The 20158-nt window shown below is 46.3% G+C and overlaps 1 protein-coding gene across 6 annotated transcripts in view; it reads right to left on the reverse strand.

The window, feature by feature from the left end:
• EFL1 (elongation factor like GTPase 1) overlaps positions 1-20158 on the reverse strand; it is a 1213944-nt gene that overhangs the window by 804912 nt on the left and 388874 nt on the right. For all 6 annotated transcript variants that reach the window (XM_078684725.1, XM_078684721.1, XM_078684722.1 and 3 more), the window contains one exon: positions 1673-1808. In XM_078684725.1, coding sequence (XP_078540851.1) covers positions 1673-1808 — 136 coding nt within the window. The remainder of the gene's footprint in view (positions 1-1672; positions 1809-20158) is intronic.

Here is a 20158-nt window from a genome sequence, read left to right on the forward strand (position 1 = left end):
TTGAACTCTCAGTAGTCTACAGAAGATTTTGTTGAAAACATCTGGAACATATGTATTACACATTCGTGATGTCTGAAGATCTGAAAACTTCAATCACTTTTTCATGCACTGAACGGAGCACACAGCAGGCTTGCATCTATACTTAGCTACACGTAAAACGTACGGGTCTTTAAGAAAATACATTCATGCTTTGCACTATATAACTTTACCCTATGAGTATTTCAGCTATGGCGAACCTCATGTTTTATTTTCTAAATTATAAATTAATCTATCACCAGATTTCTAATTCCCAATAATGACCCAATAAATAAAACCCTTACATTTCTTAAACAGTCACTTCACACACAATACTAAACAGTGTGTAAACGCATTTATAAAAATTAGAATTAACTTACACATTGTCGCTTTTTACGTTCTCTTAATTATATATCTTATAGCTAGAGTTCATATGTGGTACGTTTCATTATCTTTGCCGTTTTATCAATATTTAATATGGTTTTCCATAACATCAATGCTGACATTTTCTAGCGCTTGGTAAATGGTTTTTTTTTGTCTTTTCTCTCCCTTTGTTATGGTTGCTGTCAGCAACCTACATCCTATACAATCATTATAACATAAAAGCTTTAAGATCGCTATTGCTCTTTTCTGTCCAGCCATTTCCATATTGAGGAGGGGGTTGAATTCATGTTTTACTGAGCTGCCATAAGTTGAGTCTTTGTAAGAAATATGATCAGCGGAAAGCCAAAGTCAAACAGACTACTGTGTCGGCACAAATCCACTGACCACAATCTGTAGGACGGCGCAGATTGAGGCCAGAAGATGATGGGAATGTTTATTTGAAATATATAGTCCTTTATTCCTATGTCTCAAGGGGCTTCACACGCTTTTTACAAGGCATCTTTTTTTAGGAGCCAGAAATGTATGTTCTGTGTAAGGACCCACACAAGCCCCAATCTCCTTATTTATTTGCATGTCCACAACGAAGAACCAAACTTTGCTATCTAGAGAGAAAAATTTTCCTAAACTAAATTGCATATTTTTAAGTTTCACCAGGGGCATCCAAATAACCAAGAATTTAGAGAAATAGATTCTGTACATCACTAGGAAATAGCATTTGGGTAAAGGTTCAGACTCAGAGATAGTGACGGAAAGACAAAGGAAATGTGGTGAAGTGAAGTTATGGTGGAAGTAACAGTAGTCAAAATATACATATACAACCTTCCCAAGGCATAATAAGTTGCTGATTTGAGAAAATCTGACGAAATTAGGGTGATCATTTCGCTCTCTAAGGGATGGTCCAGCATTTGAAGCAAATTTATCAGGTTGATAAAGAGCATTTTCATTCTTAAATTTATGGAAGAACCTGAGACTGATCAGCAGTAATATGTTCCAAGCTATATGTTTCTGTGCATAAGAGTGGGTCCATGCTGGATAGGGCAGTATTGGACAAAGATTCAAAGAGGATAGGTTGGGTATGCATTCAAAGGACCATTAAAATCCAAGGACAATTCAATGAAAATCAAAGGACAAGTTTATGCAGAGTGAAACATCCATCTGGTACATGTCTGAGGAGGGACTAATTTAAGACCTCAATGGGTTAGGCTAAAGATTACAAGCACTTCATTTCTCAACATTTACTGTTTCACAACACATTTCAATAGAGTTATCCTACCCAACACATTGCCAGATGGCACTTCTTCAAGGTCCTCCAGTTCTCGGCCCATCAGCAGATAGAGATTCTCAAGAGTGCAGCAAGCCATATGAGGCATAGGTGGAAGATTATCTGCAGTTGGGTAATCGGAAGGCAACTAGAAAAGAAGACATCAACCATTTAACATAATGCACATATACACTTACACATGGAGAGCTGTGTAATGTCTTTAGTCCTGTAGGCAGGATAAAAAAGGTGGCGGGCTCTAATGAGGGCATGACTTAAGAAGCTAGAATAAAGACACAGATGTATGGCCAATGTAACCAAGTTTGTAGACTCAGTTACATGCATTTGAACCCTACAACTTACAAATTAATACATCCAGCTTACCTCCAGAGCAGAGGCCTTCAACCTTTTCTGTAGTGAGAGCTAGTTCTGATCAGTGAAAATCATTGTGAGATACTGAAGGCTAAGCAACTCGCGCACCGCTACCAGACACCCCCATGCCCAGCGTCATTGACTTTAAGCCTAATGTCCATTCAGCCAGATATATGGCTTCAACAAAATACTTTGACAAGGGCCCTATAACATGGCTGCCATGCTTGTGAGAGCATGGTCTTTGGGGATGTATGTGTGCATGTAAATTGAATATATGTGTATGGGTGACTGAGAGCCTGTGTCATATGTACTTGTGGCACAGGACATACCCGCACAGTTACATGTATAACACAATCATATAACCATTTGTTTAAAATGGGAGAAATTTAACATGCAGGCAATATTTCGCAAACATTTTCATAATGTGTAACATTTTTCTACACCATAAATTTCTCCCTCTTAAAATAATGGCTATATTTTTCAGATATAAATATGACACTCTGTCTACAAGCCACTGGGAGCAAGAGACATGCTGTATGTAAAGGCGACACTTTGAAATGGGAGAAAACTAAACTGAAAAGTTAACTTTATTTTATATGGATTTCATACACCTTGTCATTTAAATGTTCTCCCATTTCAAAGTGTCAAATCTGCAAGCAAAATATATCTTTCTCCCAGTGCCTTTAGACATGGTGCCATATTTATAACAGAAAAATACAGCCATTAGTTTTATTGGACGAATTATAAGTGAAGAAACATACTCCATAAAATCTTAAGACGTAATTGGCTTTTGTGAAAGTGGAGGAAAAACATTAAAACTTCATGTATCCTAAGAATACATTTCTTCACTTTAAATTTCTCTCTTTAAAAAAAAAGGCTGTATTTTTTAGTCATATATATGCCACAATGTCTACTAACCACTGGGAGCAAGAGGCCTACTCTTTACAAGTATGACACTTCGAAATGGGAGAAAATAAAAATGAACAGTTAACTTAATCATTAAGGTGACTTTTCATTTACATTTTACCCCATTTAAAAGCATTCAGGAACATCATTCTGTTCTCAGCCCCAATACTGAGTTGAAAAGGACTGGTATTTAAAAGGTAGAGTACTCAATGCTTCAGTTCATCGCCTCTGTGTCCAAGCATGCGTCATAAATCTGATGGAGCACTGCTCATTATCGAACCCTGCTATGTGCAGCCTGGTGGCAATAATGGAAAATAAACACAGCCTTCCCTTAACATTAAAAGTAAAATGTGACCCTGCGCTTATTTAACAAGCATTAGCAAAGTCAATAGGTCGTGCCTGTGTGAGAGCTATTGGCTTTGTGACTGTTGTTTAGCCACACAGTACAGCAACAAAGCTGCTGTGCAACATGGCTAAAAATGTGAAACTAAAGCTTTTTTTTATGGTGAGAGGAGATGATGGTGATGCAACGCCGCCAGGAAAGGGGCGGGGGGGGGGTTAAGCAATGACGATAGCCGGTGGGATGGTGCAACTAATAACAACAAAAGTGTGGAGGGAAAGGAGCAAGCAACCACACAGGATGGGGGAGGGAGGTGGGAAAGCAACTACCAAGCCGGTTTAAATCTTTAAGCTACATAATACCTCGAACGTCATAAAAAAATAAGTTACTTACCTGCACACTGTGATTCTCCAGTATTGATATCATAGATTTCATAGGTTCACATGCTTGAATCTTCCCTGTCGGAATGGTGGAAGTCCCACAGTAACAGTAATATAAGCAGTGTTAAAGCAGTAAAATCTCATTGAAAACAACAGGCATTGGTAGCCAATTTACATTGTTTTAAAACATCCAAACTTCAATCAATCGGAGCAGAGAACCTGAAGCACTCATCCTCTGCAGGGTGGACATACTTGAGATTTCTTACCACACGTTGTGTATTAAGGAGTATCCCTGAGCTCTACTCAGTCATATTGTTTCTTTCACAACTCAACCTTTGACCTGACAGCAATCCAGTTAGCTCTCAAACCTCTTGGTTCCAAAAAGGCTTTTCAGGCCTTCTAAGTGCCTTGGGAATTCTACGCTCTTCTCCAAAGACCCCCACAGGGAATGTTTGTACTGTCTACACCCTTTTTCTTTCTTTGACAGGGGCCATCAGTCCGGCGGAAGCACAATACTTTTGTAAAGCACTATCCATACAATGAACCAGAAGAAGAGCAACATCATGTGCAGGGACAATCAATAGGGATCCCTGTATCATTGGTCACTGACTAACGCAGGATGATAAATGATTATTACAAGAGATTCCAAGAGGCCAATACCCCGGCTCAATAACCACCTCTAAGGCAGGACGGTCCCAAGAATGCCTATACTCTAAGACCTGTGCTGCCAAATATCACCATAAGATACACCTTAGCTGACAGAGATCAGCATCCTGAGGATAGAGAAATTCAATTTGATTCAGGGGACCATCTTGAATGGGACGATTATGTTGCCCTAATGTCAGCCTCACCTATTTCTCCTCCAGCAGATTCCCCACCAGCTGATATTTGTGGCTTCCATTATATACTTAAAAGAGCTTCCAAACACTACGATCTTTCTCTTCCAGTGAAGCAAATGGAATGCTTGCTATATGATTTCAAATCAGAGGCACAAGATCTGTAGTGGATTTTATATGGCAGGAGGATTTAAAACTAATAAAAACACTGGCTTTGGTGGTGGCAGTCATTCCAAAGCTTGACAAGAAGTACAAAGCTACGGTTAATTCGCTAACCTGCATCCCACTTATTCCAAACTGTCGACTTTTACATGAGCGGCTCGACGCTCAGTAGGTCTAGTGCCACTGATCCTTCGCAGACACAATTGTAATCACACCATCGATGAGGTCTGCAAGTCCTGGTGGTAATCGAGAAGACTATCTCACAGGGTCTCTCGTTCATCCCCGTGGTCCCCAGGTGGTGGTGATGACAGATGCCTCCCTAGAAGGATGGGGAGCTAATTTACAGGACTTGGAGGTTTATGGAACATGGTACAGTCAGGAAGCCTTGTCACCCTTAAACCTCCTAGAGCTGATAGCGGTTTTCCTGGGTCTTTAGGCTTTTCTTCTCAGACTCCACAACTCATCACTTCTGATGAGAACACAACACTACGATCATGTTTTATCTCACCAAACAGGGAGGGACAAGGTCGCAAGTTCCATCTGCACAAGAGCAACAGATATGGGGTGGTTACTTGTCAACAACATTCCCTTAATAATAGATGTCCCAGGAGTAAACAGGGAGAGGTTGGATACCCTAAGCAAAACAGACAAGCAATGCCTAGAGTGGGAGCTCAACCAACAATAGTTAAGAAAGGTTTTTTAGTGATGGGGCTCTCCAAACATGATATTTTCGCCACTCATCACAACAAAAAAAGCAACTTGTATGCAAGACGATACCCCCAACCGGGGTCCTGGGGAAACGCATTCCATTTTGCATGGACAGGGATGATTTCATATGCATTCCCTCCATTTCCACTCATTCCCAAGGGCAAACACAAAATGAAGGGGGACCTTGATGTTTCGTACTAATAGCACCCGTGTAGCCAAGGAAGTACTGGTTCACCAAGCTTCTTCGCCTACCAGAGTGCTCGTACGCGTGGCTCAGCCAGTGGAGGATCTCCAGTCGGTGAATGAGGCTCAGGATGTTCATCCACAAATCTGTTCTCTCAATTTGTCAGATTGGCTTTTCACAACACAAAGGTTGGAAAACTATGACTTTCTGAGGAGTTTACTTCCAAAATGCTTGTGCTGCATCTACAAACAAAAGTTACTCCACTAAGTGGAAAATGTTTTATTCTTGGTGTGCTTCTCCGCTTTACCACCCTCTCTTGGGTACACCAGGGCAGATTCTCCCTTATCTGTTGCAACTAGCAAAATCAGGACTCACCTACGCATCTTTTAAAGTTCATCTATCAGCCATTTCTAGATTCAGGAAGCATTCTGGACAATTGCCTTTGTTGTCTAATAGACTGGTGAAGGCGTTCATGAAGGGTATTTTTCCGGTCTGCCCTCCTATTAGGTCTCCTGTGCTGTGTCAGCTAAACACATTTTATCCCAGCTCATGAGATCTCCTTTCGAACCGTTACATAAAACTACGTGAAATATCTCTTTGGAAACTTGCCTTCCTTTTGGCTATCATGTTTGCAAGAACGATAAGTGAGATCCAAGCTGTCACAATTCAAGAGCATTATTTGCAATTTAGTGCGGACAAAGTCATCCTTCAGACTAACCCTAAATTCATAGTAAAGGTGCCTACATCTTTTCACCTCAATGAGCCAGCAGTGTTACCAACCTTCTTCTGTAACCCATCATCTCCTGCTGCGAGGGCCTTGCACTCATTAGACATCAGACGTTATTTAAAGATCTACCTGGAAAAAAGAAAAACCTTCAGAAAGTCAGACTAACTCCTGATTTCTTATGCACCACCAAGGAAAGGACATGCTTTTTTGCGGGCAAACCTTACTCGCAGGGTGTCTTCGGCTATAGCTTTCAGTCATGAGAAGTGTGGAAGTCCACTATCTGGGAAGGTGAAGGCACATTCCACCTGAAAGGTAGCAACTTCTTCAGTCTTGCCTGACATCTACACGATGGCAACGTGGGTTAACGCCCACACCTTCACCAAGAACTTCTGTCTGGATCCATTGAGGAAGATAGATGTGGAGGTCGGACAAGCTGTGCTGAGACACCTGTTTCATAAGGTGCGCAGCTCTAGAATTTCGTTTATATACATGAGGGTATTTGATGTTTTTATATCTCTCTCGCTCTCCTTTATAAAGGTTCTGTGATGTAATGCTTTTCAAACCTTGTGTGGAATACACTTTTAAGAGCTTAATATTACTATATTATTTCATTTTTGACCATAGTGGGTTGGGTTGGGTTGTGTTACCCGCCTACATTATTCAATTGGTACTGCTTACTAGTCTGATTCAAGGATGTGATTCTATGAAAGACACAATGCTGGAGAACAAACATGTGACTTACCTGTACACTGTGGTTATCCATTACTGACTCACATTATCGACGACGGATTACAAATACTTGACCAAAATGGACCATGCCTACTCATCTTATTAGACCTCTCCTCGGCCTTTGATACGGTCAAACACGAGAACCTCATCGACCTGCTGAATCTCAGAATGGGCCAATCAGGCTCAGTGCTCAATTGTTTTTCTCCTTTCTTCATAACCGTTCCCAAAAATTCAAGGTCAATAACTCATTGTCCAATCCTGTACCAGTAACTCTTGGAGTCCCACAAGGGTCCGCACTATGCCCGACTCTTTTTAATCGGTTTATGGAACCTCTTACTGACTTGTTGCAATCATCCAACGTCCAATTTCACATGTATGCAGATGATACACAACTCTACCTGAAGATTAATACTCCTGAAGATATTAAATTACTCAACAAGACGTTGCTGAACACCCAATCATGGCTAGCGAAGAACCATCTCAAACTTAAAGCACTAAAAACTGAATTCCTACTTATAGCTCCACCCTCCAAAATACCCCTCCTCCAGGAGTGGTTCATACACCTCACGGCATTCAACGTTCAACCAACTATCATTGACTCAGCAAAATCTCTGGGTATAACCCTTGATCGCGACCTCAACATGCATAAACATATTGGCAACGCAACAAAGGGAGCAAATCTCCAGATTAATATCCTGTGGAAGCTTAAACCCTTCATACCGAAAAACGACTTCAAGACTGCAGTTCAAGCTCTAGTTATCCCCAAGATAGAGTATGGTAGTGTTTCCCTTTGCGGCCTCCCCAAAGCTACAACAGCACCACTAAGAGCCACCATCAACGCTGCAGCTAGACTCATCACAGGCTCAAAAAAAATCCCACATCTTCCTAGATTTGAAAGACTTGAATTGGCTACCATGGGAAGCCAGAATTCATCTAAAAAAGCCTCCATGACCCACAAAGCCATTCACCATAAAACTCCTGAATATCTCGCTCAGAAACTGTTTCTCTCTGGGGGTAAAAGATCCACAAGAAGTGCAGAAAACCCAGTACTGAAGCTACACAGATTTAATAAGACTAAAACCTATAAACGCTCCTTCTCAGGGATGGCCCCTAGGATATGGAACGCACTACCCCCAGAAACCAGACTTATCACATCCACTGCATTGTTCAAAAAGGAAGTAAAAGCAATTCTCATGAAAAAATCCACATGATCTTCACCTAGAGGTTTTACTGATAGTGCTTTAACACTGCTTATGTTACTGTTACCATGGGTCTCCCACCATGACGACGGTAAAGATTCAAGCATGTGACTTTATGAAATATACAATACTGGAGAACAAAAATATCTCCTTGAGTTCCCCCAGTGAATTTGTTTGGGAAGCATTTGTCCACCGAAAATACAAAGGGGAAGTAATGCTCCCAGTTGGTGCAGCTCAAGCTGCTGGGAGAAGAAAGGGAATGGGAGTAAGGTGGGTAGGAGAGCGTAATAGGTAGACTGTCTGGAAGCTGTAGGGAGAGAGCTCTGTAAGCAAACCAAGCAGCTTATCACTGCACCACGTTCAGGAGGTGTGTTTTCTTAAGATTCAAGGCCAAACAAGGTTTCAGTCACAAGTCTAGCACACCAAATTATATTTTTTGATAAGCTGCATAATTATCTCTTTGATACGTAGAGCATGCTCTGCCCGCAAGAATTTTCAGACAGACTTCCAGGGCTCAAAAGGGTGAAATAAAAACACCAGGTGAGGTGGATCTACACACAGAACCTATCTTTGTAAATGTAAATTGAAAACTAATGTGTGGTCGGCATTATACCTGAAACATCAATGTTGCCAGTCCATTGGAAAATGGAAAAGATGCTGGAGTTGATAGCAGCAACAATGTAGGTGGGGGAAGGCAAGGCAGTCAATAACGGGCAAGCAATAAGACACCAGGTGGCGGCAGTGAACTAAATGAAATAGTGCCTGAATCACAGTGCGAAAATAGCAAAAAATACAGTTGATGGACAGAATGTGTCATACATTCATCCCAGTACAAGGATCAAGGCCTCAATCCATCGTTTTTTGGCACTCCACACCACCCTGGGTTAAACACTGGCTATATGCAAATCCGCTCTGACCCTGTGCCTCCTGGGAACAGTCCAGTCCGAACTACCAAGCCATGTCTTTCCCATACCGGAATCAAGCATCCAAGGACCGGTTTCTGGCTATCAGCCTTCATCAGCCTGGATAGCTTGACTCCAGTGGTGTGGAGAGCCTGGGACTCACGTCTGACCATACCCAGCACACTCGGGGTGAAAATAGCAAAAAACACAGTTGATGGACAGAATGTAGAACAATGTCATACATTCATCCCAGTACAAGGATCCGGGCCTCAATCCATCGTTTTTTTGCACTCCACACCACCCTGGGTTAGACACTGGCTATATGCAAATCAGCTCTGACCCTGTGCCTCATGGGAACAGTCCAGTCCGAACTACCAAGCCATGTCTTTCCCAGACCGGAATCAAGCATCCAAGGACCGGTTTCTGGCTATCAGCCTTCATCAGCCTGGATAGCTTGACTCCAGTGGTGTGGAGAGCCTGGGACTCACGTCTGAGCATACCCAGCACACTCGGGGTGAAAATAGCAAAAAACACAGTTGATGGACAGAATGTAGAACAATGTCATACATTCATCCCAGTACAAGGATCCGGGCCTCAATCCATCGTTTTTTTGCACTCCACACCACCCTGGGTTAGACACTGGCTATATGCAAATCAGCTCTGACCCTGTGCCTCATGGGAACAGTCCAGTCCGAACTACCAAGCCATGTCTTTCCCAGACCGGAATCAAGCATCCAAGGACCGGTTTCTGGCTATCAGCCTTCATCAGCCTGGATAGCTTGACTCCAGTGGTGTGGAGAGCCTGGGACTCACGTCTGAGCATACCCAGCCCACTCGGGGTGAAAATAGCAAAAAACACAGTTGATGGACAGAATGTAGAACAATGTCATACATTCATCCCAGTACAAGGATCCGGGCCTCAATCCATCGTTTTTTTGCACTCCACACCACCCTGGGTTAGACACTGGCTATATGCAAATCAGCTCTGACCCTGTGCCTCATGGGAACAGTCCAGTCCTAACTACCAAGCCATGTCTTTCCCAGACCGGAATCAAGCATCCAAGGACCGGTTTCTGGCTATCAGCCTTCATCAGCCTGGATAGCTTGACTCCAGTGGTGTGGAGAGCCTGGGACTCACGTCTGAGCATACCCAGCACACTCGGGGTGAAAATAGCAAAAAAAACACAGTTGATGGACAGAATGTAGAACAATGTCATACATTCATCCCAGTACAAGGATCCGGGCCTCAATCCATCGTTTTTTTGCACTCCACACCACCCTGGGTTAGACACTGGCTATATGCAAATCAGCTCTGACCCTGTGCCTCATGGGAACAGTCCAGTCCGAACTACCAAGCCATGTCTTTCCCAGACCGGAATCAAGCATCCAAGGACCGGTTTCTGGCTATCAGCCTTCATCAGCCAGAATAGCTTGACTCCAGTGGTGTGGAGAGCCTGGGACTCACGTCTGAGCATACCCAGCACACTCGGGGTGAAAATAGCAAAAAACACAGTTGATGGACAGAATGTAGAACAATGTCATACATTCATCCCAGTACAAGGATCCGGGCCTCAATCCATCGTTTTTTTGCACTCCACACCACCCTGGGTTAGACACTGGCTATATGCAAATCAGCTCTGACCCTGTGCCTCATGGGAACAGTCCAGTCCGAACTACCAAGCCATGTCTTTCCCAGACCGGAATCAAGCATCCAAGGACCGGTTTCTGGCTATCAGCCTTCATCAGCCTGGATAGCTTGACTCCAGTGGTGTGGAGAGCCTGGGACTCACGTCTGAGCATACCCAGCACACTCGGGGTGAAAATAGCAAAAAAAACACAGTTGATGGACAGAATGTAGAACAATGTCATACATTCATCCCAGTACAAGGATCCGGGCCTCAATCCATCCAGGCTCTCCACACCACTGGAGTCAAGCTATCCAGGCTGAATGAAGGCTGATAGCCAGAAACCAGTCCTTGGATGCTTGATTCCGGTCTGGGAAAGACATGGCTTGGTAGTTCGGACTGGACTGTTCCTATGAGGCACAGGGTCAGAGCTGATTTGCATATAGCCAGTGTCTAACCCAGGGTGGTGTGGAGTGCAAAAAAACGATGGATTTAGGCCCAGATCCTTGTACTGGGGTGAATGTATGACATTGTTCTACATTCTGTCCATCAACTGTGTTTTTTGCAATTTTCACCCCGAGTGGGCTGGGTATGCTCAGACGTGAGTCCCAGGCTCTCCACACCACTGGAGTCAAGCTATCCAGGCTGAATGAAGGCTGATAGCCAGAAACCGGTCCTTGGATGCTTGATTCCGGTCTGGGAAAGACATGGCTTGGTAGTTCGGACTGGACTGTTCCCATGAGGCACAGGGTCAGAGCTGATTTGCATATAGCCAGTGTCTAACCCAGGGTGGTGTGGAGTGCAAAAAAACGATGGATTTAGGCCCAGATCCTTGTACTGGGGTGAATGTATGACATTGTTCTACATTCTGTCCATCAACTGTGTTTTTTGCAATTTTCACCCCGAGTGGGCTGGGTATGCTCAGACGTGAGTCCCAGGCTCTCCCACCACTGGAGTCAAGCTATCCAGGCTGAATGAAGGCTGATAGCCAGAAACCAGTCCTTGGATGCTTGATTCCGGTCTGGGAAAGACATGGCTTGGTAGTTCGGACTGGACTGTTCCCATGAGGCACAGGGTCAGAGCTGATTTGCATATAGCCAGTGTCTAACCCAGGGTGGTGTGGAGTGCAAAAAAACGATGGATTTAGGCCCAGATCCTTGTACTGGGGTGAATGTATGACATTGTTCTACATTCTGTCCATCAACTGTGTTTTTTGCAATTTTCACCCCGAGTGGGCTGGGTATGCTCAGACGAGAGTCCCAGGCTCTCCACACCACTGGAGTCAAGCTATCCAGGCTGAATGAAGGCTGATAGCCAGAAACCGGTCCTTGGATGCTTGATTCCGGTCTGGGAAAGACATGGCTTGGTAGTTCGGACTGGACTGTTCCCATGAGGCACAGGGTCAGAGCTTATTTGCATATAGCCAGTGTCTAACCCAGGGTGGTGTGGAGTGCAAAAAAACGATGAATTTAGGCCCAGATCCTTGTACTGGGGTGAATGTATGACATTGTTCTACATTCTGTCCATCAACTGTGTTTTTTGCAATTTTCACCCCGAGTGGGCTGGGTATGTTCAGACGCGAGTCCCAGGCTCTCCACACCACTGGAGTCAAGCTATCCAGGCTGAATGAAGGCTGATAGCCAGAAACCAGTCCTTGGATGCTTGATTCCGGTCTGGGAAAGACATGGCTTGGTAGTTCGGACTGGACTGTTCCCATGAGGCACAGGGTCAGAGCTGATTTGCATATAGCCAGTGTCTAACCCAGGGTGGTGTGGAGTGCAAAAAAACGATGGATTTAGGCCCAGATACTTGTACTGGGGTGAATGTATGACATTGTTCTACATTCTGTCCATCAACTGTGTTTTTTGCAATTTTCACCCCGAGTGGGCTGGGTATGCTCAGCCGTGAGTCCCAGGCTCTCCACACCACTGGAGTCAAGCTATCCAGGCTGAATGAAGGCTGATAGCCAGAAACCGGTCCTTGGATGCTTGATTCCGGTCTGGGAAAGACATGGCTTGGTAGTTCGGACTGGACTGTTCCCATGAGGCACAGGGTCAGAGCTGATTTGCATATAGCCAGTGTCTAACCCAGGGTGGTGTGGAGTGCAAAAAAAACGATGGATTTAGGCCCAGATCCTTGTACTGGGGTGAATGTATGACATTGTTCTACATTCTGTCCATCAACTGTGTTTTTTGCAATTTTCACCCCGAGTGGGCTGGGTATGCTCAGACGTGAGTCCCAGGCTCTCCACACCACTGGAGTCAAGCTATCCAGGCTGAATGAAGGCTGATAGCCAGAAACCGGTCCTTGGATGCTTGATTCCGGTCTGGGAAAGACATGGCTTGGTAGTTCGGACTGGACTGTTCCCATGAGGCACATGGTCAGAGCTGATTTGCATATAGCCAGTGTCTAACCCAGGGTGGTGTGGAGTGCAACAAAACGATGGATTTAGGCCCAGATCCTTGTACTGGGGTGAATGTATGACATTGTTCTACATTCTGTCCATCAACTGTGTTTTTTGCAATTTTCACCCCGAGTGGGCTGGGTATGCTCAGACGTGAGTCCCAGGCTCTCCACACCATTGGAGTCAAGCTATTCAGGCTGAATGAAGGGTGATAGCCAGAAACCGGTCCTTGGATGCTTGATTCCGGTCTGGGAAAGACATGGCTTGGTAGTTCGGACTGGACTGTTCCCATGAGGCACAGGGTCAGAGCTGATTTGCATATAGCCAGTGTCTAACCCAGGGTGGTGTGGAGTGCAAAAAAACGATGGATTTAGGCCCAGATCCTTGTACTGGGGTGAATATATGACATTGTTCTACATTCTGTCCATCAACTGTGTTTTTTGCAATGAATCACAGTGCGAGCCGAGCATGGGCACTAATTAAGTTGAATGAATCTGTGCTTCATACATACTCCAGAATGGAACTGATGCATGGCCTATGGTGCCCAATTAATGGCCAGAAATGCCGACTTTGAAACAGGTTTGAGTCTCGGAGTCGACTCAACATCCCATGATTATGGGTAAATCACTTAATCTTACAGTACCTAGGACCAGCGCCTAGAGACCCTCACGGGTGATTAGCTGCACTATAAAAATCTGAGTATTACCATTTTATTATTAAATAATGGGAAGGCTCCATGCCCATACCTGTATATAATAACCGTTCGAAGCAACAACACATGTGTGCTGATAGGCAAGACCTGACAATTAACTCATGGCTGTGAACTGCTCCCGATCTACTGGTTGAAGACACCGCAAAATTAGCAAGAACAAGATATTTATTTTGTATATAGTGCTCCGGTGTGAACTCTAGGTAAGGTACCCCTCCCCCCAAAGAGCTACCTAACTATGGCACGTTACCAAGGCACTTTGTTCGATGCATTGCTTCTCAATTAACAAACAGGACATTCTGAGCTGCAAGTTCTGGTCCTGTGTCAGTACAATTACAGGAATTGGACAAACACATCTGATAGCAATGATTATATAAAGAAAAGAACTAGAATGGAAAATGAGTGCTGCTGTGGAGTCATCCGCTCACTAGACAGCACAATTCAAGTCACAGAATGAAAGCACAGAGCGCAGCAACTGAAAGCGAGCCTGCAGACAATACAACAGCCTCCCTAAGGGCAGGAAGCATATGAAAGAATCCGCAACAGACGAAGACGTCTGCAACCACCGCCCAGAACAAGGAAGGGTGCCAGAACGGAAGAGTAATGACAATTCAGCCCCAGACAACACCAGCAGGAAGGGTCTCCTAAAAAGAACTGAGGGTCAAGACCTAGCCAAGGGATCTCAACCCCAAGGATTGTGAGAGTCAGAAGCGCAAGCCGCACAAGGAAGCAAAGTATGAGCGAACCCCACATTGGAAACCAAGGTGCAGGGGAGCAGAAGTACCCAGGAATTCAGAAACCAATCCTCCGAAAGGAAGAAATGGGGTACCAACCAGGCAAGCATACCCCAGGGAGGGAGTAAGAAAAGGGCACTCGCCGAGGACAGCCGCCCTGAGGTATGCGAGTGCAGAAGACCGAGGAGGGTCCTCGCAGAAATGGGGAGGAAGGGCGGGTCGTAAAGGAATCTGCAGCTAGAATCGTCTCTACCAGATACTGGAGGTAAGTAATTTGTACACCTGATATAGACTACTAGCCGCAGATTCCTTAACATAGAATAGATACCCTAGCCATACCCAATGGGGAGAAGGGTCTGCGAGAGGACCCCCTCAGCCTGGAAAAATACAGGGCCCCACAGGGGACGAGTCATAGGCACAGGGAGAACCCCATTCCCCCTCCAGGCAGAAGAGGACCTCACTAGCTTAGAAGAACAGAGCCCCACAGGGGATGTGTTAAGGAGATGAGAGGGGCGGCCCAACCCCCACCAGCAAAGAAAGCAAGACAAGACGAAGAGAGGACAGAACACCCCCAGACTTGTCAAGGCACCAGGAACCCCTGCCAGAGGTCCAGAGGAATAGACAATGGCAGGGGGATACCGAAGAAGAAAAATCACCCCAAGACTCCAAAGTGAAGAGGCAGAACGGAGGCAAATCCCTCCACTGGAACACACACACAGTGAAGGGGACAATTGAACCTGACACAGCCTGAAGTTAATGGGCAAGGCAGGAAGACGCCTCAGGCAACAAGGCAGACGTGGGAAGAAAGGCATAGTCTCGAAAAAGCCCCAACGAAAACAAAGGTAGGAGCACAAGTACACACGTCAAGGTCCCCAGTCGAAGACCAGCAGAGCAAGCGGTGCAGTAGTCCACAGAAAAGCGCCCGAGCCGAGCGTCAGACCACATTGAGCTCCAACAATGGCAAGGGCCAAGGAAATCTCGAACGACCCCAAGAAGGGGACCGTTCCAGACAGAAACCAACCCACAAAAAAGTGGGACCAGCCAGAAGAAAAGAGGATGAACAAGTAGGACGGACTCAACCGTCAACACAGGAAATCATCCCCCCTGGAACACCAAACGGAGGATCAGGCCAAAACAGCAGACATGAGGGTGAAACATCGCAGCACAATGCCGAAGATGGCATACCAAGCCAGTCAATCAATACATCAGAAACCAGAAAGACAGAACTGAAGCAGCGTCAGCTACGCCCAGATAACGATCAAGAAACCACATCAGCAGATTACGACGACACCAGGAAAGGCAAGAACCCGCAAAGGAGAGTCCACACCCTCCCAACGAAGGACAGAGCTATGCAATAGCTACAAGTACCCCACATGGGGTATGACATGTCCCAAGAAAATTATGGAAACAACTCTTAGGGAAGAAAGCCAGCATCAGAGAACAAAACTATAAATCCGTGGCAGAAACCACAGAAGGCTTAGTAAGCAGCCAAACAGTATACTCTTGCCAAAAAGAGGGGGGTAAACCAGCAGCCAACAAAAGAAGTGGGCCAACCAAGGGACCTCAAGGGCACAGCAAACCACACAGAAAGTGTAACAGACACTCCAACCCCAGATTCCAGGAGCAAGTGGGATAACACCTCCCACCAAGACCCGGAGGATCAACAAACCAGCCTACTGAGGAGGAGGCGGAGGAGGAGGAGGACGGAGACCTGCCAGAAGACGCTGAATGACCGAGTCTGCATGAGTATTAAACAGAAGGACCCCGTCAAAGGGCAGATCAACCAGACGGTCTCTAATATTTTCAGGAAAAACGGCATCAAGTAGCCAAGCATGGCGATGGAGAGCCACAGAGGTGGCCATAGCACGGGCGAGAGCATCAGCAACATCCAAGGCCGCACGAATAATAAACACGGCCAACTCCCTACCATCCAACACATGGCCCGCAAATCAGCACAGGCACCCTCATGGGAGACATGAGAAAGAAGGGACTTCACAGAGTCCCACAGGCTGGAAGAAGCCCTGGTCAACACACAAAGTGTTAAGCGCCCGCAAGGCAGAGCTGGAAGAAGCAAAGACATTACGCCCCCATGAATCCAACCAACGGGCCTCCCGAGACGGAGGAAACAACACCACAGTTAAACACGGAAAGGCATTCCGCAGAAGAGAGCCTTGAGTAGAAGGGTGATGCAGGAGCACCTGAGGCACCGGATCGTCCGTGGCAGGACGCCCCCAAGCCCCTATCAAAGAAATGTGGAGTGACGCTTCAAAAGGAAAAAACAACTCCCGTCCACCAGAGCCCTGGTGGAGAACTTCCAAAAGGTTGTCCGTAGGAAATGGAGTGACCGGATCACCCATCTGCAGAATACAATTGGCTGTGGAAATAGCCCGTACAATGGCAACACTGGCCTCAGTAGGGCACCGCGGAGGGGAAAGTAATTCCTCCGTGGGCGACAACTGCAGACTGAGTGGCCAGGGGGGAGCGGCCAGCCCCTGAAAAGTGGAGAATCCACAGATGAATGGGAAACCTCAGGGGAAAGTGGAGAGGCCGGTGGAAAAGCCAGCCACGAGCCACGGAAAGAAGGGTTCGAGGATTTAGGCCATGGGGACGGCGAGGAGCCTTCCCTGGAAGATGCCGATGAAAAGGCAACAAAACGGTGCCCTGTCTCCGGGGAGGAACGCACCAATAGATTACAGACCTCTGGAGAAGAGGGGAACTCAGGAGATGAATCCAGAACCCGGCGCCGGGGTGGCTCCGTGGAGTCCGCTACCAGCGCCTGATCAGGGCCGGAGTGGGCACTCGTGGCGCCGGCTCGACTTCTGCCACCACGTGCTCTCCAGGAGAATGAGGAGGGGTCGACGCCGGAATGGCGAGGGAGCGGGGCCGAAATGCGCCGGCTCGGCCTCAGACGGGGCAGCCGCCCGCGTCGAGGACCGAGAGGGACTCGGGAAAGCACCCCAGGTCCCACCCTCCACCTGTGACTCAACCGGAGCCAGGGAGGAAGGCTCCCTGCGCCGGAACAGTGCCGGCTCAACCTCTGGCGAGGCAGCTGCCTACTCAGAGGACCGAGGGGGACTCGGGGCAAGCCCGGAGTCCTGGCGATTTCCTGCAACACCACAGGGAGCCCCGTAGGGATTTGCGGCGAGGAAGGGATGCCAGGTGCAGAAGAGGGGAGCCCCGAAGGACCGCACCTCGACGACAACACCCTCCTACGACCTGAAGGCCGAAGCTGCCGGCGACGCCAAAGTCCCTGCGTGAGGCAAGGATCCAGGGATGTCTCAGGAGGTGGAGCCATAGCGTAGGCTGTCATTTGGGCCCTAGTTGCCCCTGTCCTGGGAACGGCGGGTAGGAAGATGACAATTGGGGGGGCATGTCCCGAGAGGAGTTGGCGCCCACCGCGGAAGGAGGACAGGATCTCGGAGACAAACTGAAGGACCTACCAGCCGGTGAGACACGGCCTTGGGGTCGTGGCGAGAGACGATGTCGCAGATGAAACCTGCGGCTCCGTGCTTGCAAGGTAGGGGACGGACGTTGGGATGACACCGACAGCAACTTCATCCAGCGCTCCCGCCGGGATTTAGGCTTAAGGTGCTGGCAGGCGTTGCACTCCTCCGAGTCATGGTGCTCACCCAGGCACCACATGCATATCGAGTGGGGGTCCGTCGCCAACATGGGACGTGCACAGGAGGTACACGTATCGAAGCCCGAAGGCATTCGCACACTGTTCCTCTAATGCCAAAGCGTGAAAAAGAAGAGAAGGCTTGAAAACAGGCCAGGACACAATCCAGATCTGCGTTGCATGCGGAAAAGAGAAAAAACGGACGAAGGCGCACCGCGGTGGGACTTATGTATCCTCGCTGATGTCACGGACGCGGACGACGTCAGGGGGGAGTCACTTGGTGCCGTCCCCCCGGCGCAGAGGGATGCTGTGGCAGAAAAGTTTTCCGGATCCAGGCTCAAGCCTGGGGATAATTCTACGTTAAGGAATCTGGGGCTAGTAGTCTCTATCAGATTGCTCACCTCTGCTGGGTTATGATATATGAAATGAAGTTCAGCCATGTCTGACCTGCATATATTCCGGTAAGTGGATAGCTGGAGACTGAGAGGAACTAGAAAAAAAACATATGTCTGCCCAGTGTTGCACGTTTCGAAATTAGACTAGAGCCCCCATTCTGTCTGAAGTAGAAATAGCAGGAGTTTCTGGAAAGTTACAGCTTGGTCAAAGCTCAAAAGAGCTTCACCAAAGTACATGAAACTGTTGCTGTGGAGTTCAATTTCCTTTATTAAATGTATACTGTCTCATAGCTTTTAAAAAGCATGTCTTAAGACGAGTAGTCTTGGACCTCACTTTTATCCCATATGCAAGGCATCCACATCACAATCATGACGCACATGTAATGAATGCAACTTGAGGTATTTCTGGAAAATAAGTAAAAGTAGGGGAATGGTACGGATCTTATTTTCTGCCAAATATAAAAGTGGACATTGCTACTAAAATGCTGGCTTATACCTCCTCCAGCAGCCTTCCTAACTGAAACACAAATGTCTCCTCATATTATACAAAGTTTAGGGAAATGATATCCAAGCTTATATTGTAGTTTGTTTTAGATATGTGGATTTCTGTTGCAAAAAACACAAACATGCTCCCAGTGTGAAACATGAATTCTTCCCAATTAAGCGTTCACATCATTGGATGGTAACTAAATCAGCAAAGCAAACACACCAGGTGTGTTGCCTGTTCACAGCAAATCTTATGGTAAGAGATAAGAAGCTATGTACGGGTTACTCTAAACTGATTAGTTGGATATTACAATGCGAATAGCTCAAAATCTCGCAATTGCGAGACCTATTGCATTGCAAATGCTTGTTTGATGTTATTTCCTAACTGTAATATGCAACCTTTGAGAGTAAGTGCAAGAGTGTCTCAGTGGGTGGTGTATGAGTGTCTGAGTGAGTCTGGGACTGGTTGTATAAGTGACAATTCCCACCCTGAGTAGTTTACAGCTGTAAGGTGGTCTCTTAAAGCAACCACCACAATCTTGCCCACCCTGTATTAAAATTAGCCATGAGAAAATCTTATATCTCTTCCCTCCAGAAATCTAGAAGGGTGTTCCAGTGTCCACAATTGTACTTTCTCCCCAAATACACTGGAACAGAACGATATCCTCCATATCGTAATCGCAACATCACAATGTTAAGTGTTGCGGCACTTTGCCTGCTGAGTTTTTGTGTAGGCAACCAACATTGTTTTGGTCCTTCAGGTCATATCAATTTTCCTGATAATAAACTTTGGGGGACTGTTTATTAACAGTCAAAATTTGGAATCCGCATGCCCTTTAATATTTAAAAAGAAACCTTTGTTTCTTTTGTTGTTCCCTGCACATTTGTGGTGCGTACAGACAACGTACTGACAGCTGATTAAGCTTGCTGGGATCAATCGCACACGAACTCACGTAGTCAGTGACACGGCTACACCCACTTTAAATTAATTTGCCCAATTAAGGTTGCAGGGAAAGTATAAAAATGCACTCCTCCCACACAGAGCTAACATCTGGGATGAGAGAGACCAGCAGCACTTTCTGGC

Source organism: Lissotriton helveticus, chromosome 3_2 (assembly GCF_964261635.1).
Source record: "Lissotriton helveticus chromosome 3_2, aLisHel1.1, whole genome shotgun sequence".
Taxonomy (NCBI): domain Eukaryota; kingdom Metazoa; phylum Chordata; class Amphibia; order Caudata; family Salamandridae; genus Lissotriton; species Lissotriton helveticus.